The following is a 9,542-nucleotide window of genomic DNA, read 5'->3' as shown; positions in this document are numbered from 1 at the left end:
AGCCCCCCTGGCCTCCAAGGGTGCAAGACTTGGGAGGTCCCGGGCCCTCTCCTCCTGTGTGGGAAGGGGGCTGAAACTCTCATTTCTCCCCCTTTGCTCTAGGCTCCCTCCTACTTGACGTCTAGACTGGGCGGGCGGGGCACTTAAGGAGACTGGGGTTTCTCCCGCGGCCGCATCCTCTCCCTTCCCCTGGCGGGTAGTGCGCCCCTCGCTTTGTTTCTGGTCTCGTCTATTTACATGTCAATGAGGCCCCGGTTCCGGCGCGCCTGAAGGTGGCCCCGGCGACTCTGGGAACGGGGAACGTCAGGGAGTTTTCGCTTCTGGTCCCCGGGGTCATTATCGCCCCCTGAGGGAGGGGGCGGCGTCGTCGACAACAGTCTGACCAGGTCCTCCACGGCCGCCGCCGCGGACCCTTGTCCCTTCAACCAGGTGACCCAGGCGCACTTACCGCGTCCCACCCTGGAGGCTGGAAGAGGTTGCGAGCGTCATTTGAGGAGCTTCGGATCTGGGAAGGTCCACCTTCTCTCTCCCCAAGTGAAGCGCAAACTCGAGTTCGGGACTCCGTTTGGCGCCACTTCTAACTTTATTTTTTGTTTATGTCCCACCCACTCTTTGATTCTCCGACTGCTTTATCCAACCGCCCGCATCCCTGTCGCTCGGTCCCCCTCGCTGGTCGCCCTTAGACGCCGCACCAGGCTGCAGGCCAGCCCTTCAAGTTCACTATCCCGGAGTCCCTGGACCGGATTAAAGAGGAATTTCAGTTCCTGCAGGCGCAGTATCACAGGTGCGTGTCGGGCCGCGCCCGATGAGTGGTCTCCGGGCAGCGCTGTGCCCTGGTCGCCCATCCTGGTGGCGGCGGCGGCTGTACTTAGTACTTGCGTCCAGGCGGTGGCGCGTGGAGTCGCAGTTAAGACCTGTCATTCACGTTACCCCTTTCCCCTGCTCTTCCCGGGCCGCCTCTTCTCTTGTCTCCTCCTCCTCCCATTGTTTCCCCTTTGCCCGTTTGCTGCTGTTCCAAGGAGCCTTTTTTCGTGTATTTAGGAGTTGCATGAGAACTGTCAATATTTGCACTTCATTTATTTATTTTGCAACAGGCTGAGCTTGGTTCAGTCGATGCCCCAGCTCAGGAGTGCAGGTTCAGAGAGGCAAAGCCAGTGTTGAAATCGCTGTTTGCCATACTAGAATGGGTTCTTTGAGGCAAAGTCCATTATGGGAGGGTAGGTGGTTTTAGCTGTGCCCATCATTAGTGGGGGTGCTGTGGATGTGTTTAGGGGACAGCTCACCTGCTTTGGCTTCATTCTGGATTGGTTTGGGTAGAGCCAGGGATTGGAGTCACATTTGTAGTCATCTCACCTTTAGTCTCTTCATCTAATGAAAGCTGCTTCAGAAAATGTATAAAAGAAAGCTATTTGTAAAGCACCCTGTCCATAGTAGATTTTCTAGAAATGTTAGTTTCTTCCCCTGCTTCTATGAATTCTTAGCTGATTAGAGCTAAGAAATAACTGTAATGACAGGTTTTGTTTTTATCATGCCCGAGAGAAAGCACACAGCTGCTTGGGTGTGAACTTTCTTATTTTTGTCAGAGGCTTTCTGATTATTGACCTTTTGTCTACTTGAAGATTATAATCTCTAGAGCTTGAAGCATCCCTGCCCACACCATGTTTGCCAGGAAGAGAGGACTTCAGCCCACTTTAATTGCAGAAGCTACATGACATATTTTGGCAGGGAATTAAGAAACAAAGGTATTAAAAGGGACCAGCAGTTGTAGAAGTAACTTTACAGATACAGTTTTCAAACCAAGAGGCTGTTTGAGTTGGCAGAGGTGACACAGCCTATGCCTGAGACTGAAGGTTATACAAAGGCCAGATTTTGATTAAGTCCAGAGAAGCAAACTTTGATGCAGGAAAACAAGTAGGAGTGAACAGATGACCACGAGGAGAAATCAGTCTTCTGAGTATATCAGAAGTTTTGACAGATCTTTTGGTCTTGGCATCAGACCAGGTATGCACCAAGAAGGAAAAGCTTAGTTTTTAAGTGGATACCTTGCACTATTCCTCTTATTCCTTTTCCCCACTTAATGCAAGGACAAAGCTTTTGGGTGTTTACCTAGATAGTTTATGGCTTTTCCAAATTGGTCTGTGTTTTTACTTGAAGTGCAAATATGTGAGGCAGATGTTAAAACAAGTGACATAATGTTTACATTAAGTTGCCTGTTTTGTTTTCATAGCCTTAAATTGGAATGTGAGAAACTGGCAAGTGAAAAGACAGAAATGCAGAGGCACTATGTGATGGTAGGTATCAAAGATTAGGCTTTTTCCCTTTTCATGTAATAGTAACAAATATGTGTTCTCGGCATTACAGAACATGAGTTAATGAAATGCTTGGTTCTTTTTTCTTTTTACAGTATTATGAAATGTCATATGGATTAAACATAGAAATGCATAAACAGGTAAGCTTTAGTGAAGTCTCAAGTTGAAATGAGAAATCAAGACATGATTCTGTAGTACTGGCTTTGTCCTCAGTAGTGGGAGGTATCTGCATGCCATATTTCAGCCTTGGTTTCCCTTTCTGGGAATTGGGGGGTAGTATTCTGCAGCAAGGGCTGGTTCTTGACAGTTGTAGAATGTTTAAGTTACTAGGTGAGAGGTGCTTTGGAAGTGTAAACTAGCCTGTTTATAGGCAGATTGGAATTGAGGCTTTGACTTGACTTTACTGCCTGGATACATTTATTCTCCTCTTGGAAGATCTGGATATCCTGTCAAGTTCTGAAGTTCAGAATAGCTAATGTTTTTGTGCTGATTTGGAAAGAAGTGTGGCCCTTTGGGGGAAAGACGGGTATTCAGGAGTTTCTTTACTCAGGTTAAACAAGGTATAAGACAGAGTATGGAGTTTTGGGGGCTACATAAAGCAACACTCAGGATTAGTGGCATATTAGCAAACAACTTTTTAAAAAATGTCTCGGTTGATACAGGTTTGGAGGTGAAAAAAGCATCCTTTTATGACCACAGCATATGTTGGGAGTTGCTTCAGTCCTAGTAGTTTCAGAAGCATGAAAAGATTAGTGACTGGAAAGCTCAAGCTATGACTATGAGTTTGCAAGTTCCCATAAAATTCACACTTATGGCTACTATAATGGTGTATAAAAAGAGTATTGAGCTGGAACAAGGCACTAAGGACCTCATAAGAGAAGAAAAGCTAAATGATTGCTCAGCCCAAAGGACCCTCGATTGAGTAGTCATTGTCTGCCAAAGAAAGCATTAATGGCAGGGTGTAAGTATTCTGGAGATATGCTGACATTCACTTTTTCATCAAGACTCGGGTACAATAAGTCTTTTAGAAATCGATTGCCTCTTAAAAAATTATCATCAGATGAAGTTGCACAGTTGGACACATTTCAAAGTGCAACAATACAATTCTTACTTGATGTATATGTGCTATTTCATCTCAAACCCTTGTTTCATTAAATTAAAGAGCATGGCTGACCGGCTGGGGCACAGTGGAGAAATTGATTAGTTCAGCCTTCAGATCTTCCTTATATTCAAAGACTTTCATTAAGCAAGTGTGTTTCAGAGTTGAATTCTGCTTTTGTAACTCTGCACTCTTTGATTTTTAATTCATCATAGATTTCATAATGTTATGTTATCATCGTGTACATTAGATCTGTTCTCAGATACGTGTTTGGAAGGAGATGGTTAAGTTCAGGGTTTTTCATTAGCAGTGTAATTGGGCTTTTAAAAATGCCAGTTCTATTCTGATTTGCAAAGTTGGTAGCCTAGTTTCTGTTGGGTTTGTGTCTTTGTTTCTGTATGCTTAAAGGGGCCAGTGCCTGATTGAGGCAATTGTAACTTGTTGATAGTAATTATACTAAAAGATATATGGTCTTTTAAATGAATTATGCAAATAAACTTGGAGGAGTTCTAATGTGCCACTTTGTTTTTTTAAAGTTACCCTAAAGGCACATTTTTTCCCCCAGCAAATATTCTGGAAGGGTAAGGAGGAGATTGAGCTTTCTCTTAAACTCATAAACTCAAAGGGATGTAATAACCTCACTGACTCTGTACAGAGGAACGCCACCTCTATATGATGTGTATTGGTGCTGGATTTATTGGGGGAGCTACAGGAGGTGGGAAGTTCTCCTGGGTTCCTGTACTTGGTGGAGGACCTCTATCGAAAGGAGGAAGGGAGAAGGAGGATCAGGAACCCCATGGTGTGAAAATAGTTTTCTAATGAGTTTCTGGACTCCATTGGGCATTTGTGGGTATATATTGTCTGTTCATGAGCCAGTGTGCGTTAATAATATGCTGTGTATAATTGGCTCAGTAATTTGAAAAATGTGAAAAGTTGAGAGATGTTGTGTTCTCCATAGTAGGATGTTAAGCCCCCTGAAATTTGGTTTATATTGTAAATGCTGACAGACCCTTAACTAGAGTGGTATGCAAAGCCGTGCTGTAATTCAGTTTAAAGTGGCCTTACATTTGAAAAACATCCTTCTGAATGTCACACATTAATAATAAGTTCTGAGGAGGCATTTGGTGCAGCTAGTAATCATAATTCTTATTAAAACTGGTGACGTCTGGCCCCCAGGGTGTAGCCAGGCTCAAATTGATGCTTTTTGCCGCCTGATCACCAGCATGGCCTAAGTGCTCATTATATTGTAGAGAGGGCCTTTGGAGCTCTCATTAGATTTGACAGGAATTCTCTCTAGGGGGAAACTGGGCATTAGCAAGACTCGACAGGCTGAAATTAGTCCTGCTTTATGGCTTATAACCAAATGCTAGCAAGGCATCATCAGGGGACACAAAAAATTGTCATTTCTGACAACATCTTTGTTACTGGAAAAAAAAAAAAAATGCAGTGATGGGGAAACTTTCCATGGAGAGTGCTTTGATGTTAAGATTTGTCTCCAGCGTGACGACCACTCTCCTCCCCATCTTTCAGCGGCTTTGTTGAGGGGTGAGTTTGGAGATTTCGGTGTCAAATCTCACCACCACCTTTTCTGTCTGGAAGTTTGAAAGTGGAAGTGCATCCAGATCACGAATGGTATAATTGTGGTTTCCTTAGCTGGTTTGGTGCCCACAGTCCGTGTTTATGTTGTGTCAACACTTCCTGATAAGCCTTCCCCTTACTTTCTCTGCTGCCATCTGTGGCCAGTTACCAAAAAGTCAATGAAATCAGGGTGATCATGGATATTTAAATCTCTAATTGTAGCATGAAGACAAAATTTTTTTTCCTTTGTGCTTTTTATAGCTTCCTGCCTGTCTGTCTCTTTTCAGGTAGGTCATATAAACTCTAGATATCTCTATACAGGAAGGTGGAGACTTTTCATGAAAGTTGGAGCAGTTCTGATACCACCAGTGTTCGGGTACATGAAAAAATAGGTTAACGTGAGTCTAGCTGTTTTTGAGGATAGGACTGTGCCTAGTGTGTTTGGCAGCTTGATAAAGTTTTTTTTTTTTTTCCTGTCATGTGGCATGTTATTTTGGGGAACAAGATGCATTGTAAATCCTTACATAGGGCTTATTTATCCCACTTGTGTACCTGTTTAGCACACTGATAAAGCCATGCCATAAGTTGTCTTTAGTGGCATGAATTTGTACAGCACTTAATTTTCAAAAGCAATTGGCCTTGTCCTGTGAAGTAGATTGGATAGGTGTTGTGCTGTGCCTTGTAGTGTGGGGGCACATGCTCAGAGTCTGCAACTTGTCAGGGCCCAGAATCTACTGAAACTTGAGTTTGGGTCACCTGGCTCCCCATTCAGTGCTTCCTCCCTGTCTCCCCCAACCCTGCTGCCTTTGGAGGATGAGGCCAGTAGTGGAATCACCCTTGAGCCTGTGCTTAGCGACCTACACCTACTCTGGTGTGTGCCTGTGTTCGATCTTTATCTGTTTTGACCAGTTTCACCATTTGCAAGACACCTTGGAGCAAGGCACATATTGTAGAAATTAGGAAAATCAGCAGTACTGACTGGTGGGTGGGGGCCACAGCTTTAGGCAAGTAGAAGGTTGTAACCAACTGAGCAATACTGTCCACAGGTTAAAATAGGCCTAAGAACCAAAAAAAACCATGAAACGCATTATCAGGATTCCTAGTTGAAACCCAGCAATGCAGTGAGTTTGATCGATTACTTTGCCTCTCTGTGCCTGTATTCTTTTGAAGAGAAGGCAGTGCTTAGGGCTCTCCAGGGTGGTGGAAGAATTTAAAAATAAATGAAAAGACTGGTAGGAAAGTTTTCTGCAGTCCTGATTGTGGGGTAGGGAAGGAGAGGAGAAGGAGGGAAAAAAACAAACAGATGAGAGCTGAACATTTCCAAGCACAGTGTCTCAGATCATATAAATTTTGGAGTTAAGACTGCTTTCACAGTTAGTTCCTCTCTAGAAAGAAATGTTCTTCAGTAGTGCTTTAAAAGTGTTGTGGTGGAACTGTTAGGGGTTCACTCGGGGTTAATTCCTTTGATGTGACCCTCATTATTTTGTCTGTATGTTTTACTTTCTTCCTGCTTTTAAACCATGTGGGTTTTCGGTCTACAGCTTCTCGTTTTGAGATCTTTTTTTTATTCTTTTTTAAGTCAGCGTCTCCGAATGGAACTGATCAGCTGGAGTATAGGCACTTGGAGTTAAAGCTCCATCTTGTAATACAAAGAAGATACTGTCATCAAGGTTGGAGTGGTCCCTCACTTCATTTCATTAGCCAGGCCTGTCCTTTACAAGTAGGAGTTAAGAGATAAAGCTCCCTGTGTGTAGAACCTCGATTCTGAGGTGCAGGATTAGCCTTTGTTTTTTTTGTTTGTTTGTTTTTATCAGCAAGCCAGGCAAATCCTTCACTCCTTACGCAGCAGCCTCCTGACCCCTTCCACAGCTGGGCTCGTTGTGGGTTTCTGTCCAGGGCCAGGGCTAGGGTAGGCGAGTGAGGCATTTGCCTTGGGCATAGAGTTTAAGGGGGTTGTCAGAAAGCCTAATTGTTGTTCAGTCGCTCAGTTGTGCCCCACTCTTTGCAGCCCTATGGGCTGTAGCACGCCAGGCTTCCCTGTCCTTTACTGTCTCCCGGAGTTTGCCCAAACTCATGCCCCTTGAGTCGATGATGCCATCCAACCATCAAGCTTTTTAAATATTTTTAAAGTTTGAAATCAAAGCCAAAAAATCCGTGAAGAAGAAAATGCCAGCATTTTATGTAGGGGTAGAATCTAACAGGGTTGGGAATAGGATGAGGTGAGGCCAGGGAGGCACATGTGGGGTCAGAGGCCGCCCTCCCCTCCCCTTTGCTCTGCATCTCCAGAGAGCAGGGCGAGGTGGAATGTTCCAGTGATGTGTGGGATCTATCTTGGTGTAAGATAGAGCTGACTGAAGTCACTTATTAGGGACCCTGTTAGTGATGGGGTGAGTCATTAACAAGTTGCCTGGACCCTGGTTTCCTGCTCTGAGCAGAGGGTGAGACTAGACAGACTGTGACATAGAGCTCTGCGCTCCAGAGGGGACTCACTCCTCCAGAGCAAGGAGCATCCCCCACCGGGCTTCAAACCCAGCTCCATGTATATGTCAGCTGAGGAGAGTCTGTCCAGAGGCTTCAGAGGTCCCTTCAAATAGTGTTTATTAAGAAACGCAGAAAGGAAAATCTGTTCCCTTAGCAAATATTTAAATAAATATCTTGTGTGGTAGTTTCACTAAAGATATATTCAGTTACTGGCTCCTGGAACCATTTTGAGTTTCCCTAGATCTGAGTCTTCGACTTTTCTATTATTAAACTTTTGTGGTCTCCAGGCTTGGATTAAATTTGAGGAAACTAAGAAACTGAGTGGGCTGTCATTAAGCTTTGATTGACTCAGTCATGTCCTATGCCCTCCCCCCACCCCTTCCCATCCCTGTACTTAGCTGTTGCTTCAGATTTTTAAAAATTGAAATTCTCAGGACTAGTACGTTTGATGCGGAGTATTTAGTGTAATGGTCTGTAATTAAATTTTAGACAGCTGTTTTGGGAGGTTGGCTGATTTGACAAGAGTAGGCATTTATAGCTTCAAAAATAGTGTTTGATAATGGGACTGATGAATTCTGTAGTAAGAAATGTGCCATAGGATTGTTCCATGAATATGGCTTGGTGCGTGAAGTAGAGAGAGAAGAGAGAGAGAGAGAGTGTGGTTGTGTGTGTGTGTGGTTGTGTGTGTGTGTGTGTGTGTAGGCATGGACCCCTCAGGTGTGGGAGAGGTTTTCTAATTTTTTTCTGAGGCATGGTTTGATTGGAAAAATGAAAAAAGTTCACAGTGAAATTTTAACATAAGAGATTCCTGTATTACTATTCATTTGGTTAAAGAAAAAAATGGTTTCTAAAATTGTTTGCAAGACCACAGTGATTACAGAACTGTTCAGTTATATAGATCACCCAGTCACCATAATGCTTTTTGTGAAACTACAAGAAATGTTGACACAAAATTTTACCAACTAACCTGTGATTTCAAACAAATCTGTATTTCATTATTTTACGTTTCAATTTTTGGTACCTAGTAAATTTTTAATTCTATTTGCCTACTTTAAAGCAGCATAATAGTCACAACCATGAGAATATTGTTTACCTTCATCCCACCCCCATGTTTTCATACTAAATATAACAAACACATTTTTCTAATTTTTCTAGTAGCATTATTTGCTACTTGGTCATTCTTTGACCACAAAATATGTTTGCCGGAAAAGGGAAGGGTGAAGGCTATTTTGAGTATAAGGAAAATCAAACCAGAAGAATTCTGTTCATTGAATCAGTTTTTTCACCTGCCAAATAGAGGAAAAATTGTTATTAAGCGTGGTGGGCGTGCATTGCTGTGCATGCTGAAAGGGGTAGTGTACCTATTTTCAGTAGGTACTCATTAGATAGTCACTATTCATTTGATAAAGTATAATCGGTTGTCTTTGAGAACATAGGTACATTTGAACTTGTGTGTCCAAATCATGCTACTTGTTAAACCACTGAAATAAATACACGTGGTACTAGGCTGGGTTGTTGTTGTTGTTGTTTTTCTTTTTTCCCCTCTGCTGCATGGCTTGAGGAATCTTAGTTCCCCAACCATGGATTGAACCTGCACCTTCAGCCGTGAAAGCATGGAATCTCAACCATTGGACATCCAGGAAATTTTCTAGGCTGGGTTTGATAGTACTGTCTTTAGGGATCTAACTAGCTTTGTACAGCCAGTCAGTAAAAAGTTTAAAAACATATCCCCAGACTTGTTTATTTATGAATTGTTAAGTTCTATAAATATGTTACTATACTGATTGTTGTATACTTGTATAATAAATGCAAATTTTAATTGGAGTGGTTAACATCAAAGTTCTCACAGTCTCGGTGCTCCCTGTCGGCTTGTCCAGTGTGGCCCCTGGGGTGCCCTGACTCCATGGTCAACATTAACCCACACTGTAAACAGTTTTGGAATGCCCATCCTGGAAGGGAGCATCTTTAAGGGAGTGAATGAGGGGCTTGGGTCTTTTCATCTCTTCAGTATGCCCAAGTTTTCTAATTTTGACTTCCCACTCTGGTGGTTGCCTCTTTGCCCATCACTCACAGCC

The 9,542-nt window shown here is 43.2% G+C and overlaps 1 protein-coding gene across 22 annotated transcripts in view; it reads left to right on the top strand.

Moving 5' to 3' along the window:
• LOC145512650 (transducin-like enhancer protein 1) overlaps window positions 1-9,542 on the top strand; it is a 90,591-nt gene that overhangs the window by 1,428 nt on the left and 79,621 nt on the right. For all 22 annotated transcript variants that reach the window (XM_081507037.1, XM_081507028.1, XM_081507081.1 and 19 more), the window contains exons 2-4: window positions 684-784; window positions 2,228-2,291; window positions 2,405-2,449. In XM_081507037.1, coding sequence (XP_081363163.1) covers window positions 684-784; window positions 2,228-2,291; window positions 2,405-2,449 — 210 coding nt within the window. The remainder of the gene's footprint in view (window positions 1-683; window positions 785-2,227; window positions 2,292-2,404; window positions 2,450-9,542) is intronic.

Source organism: Giraffa tippelskirchi, chromosome 1 (assembly GCF_054371585.1).
Source record: "Giraffa tippelskirchi isolate mGirTip1 chromosome 1, T2T-mGirTip1v1.2.pri, whole genome shotgun sequence".
Classification (NCBI taxonomy): Eukaryota; Metazoa; Chordata; class Mammalia; order Artiodactyla; family Giraffidae; genus Giraffa; species Giraffa tippelskirchi.
This window is presented reverse-complemented; position numbering and strand designations above follow the sequence as displayed.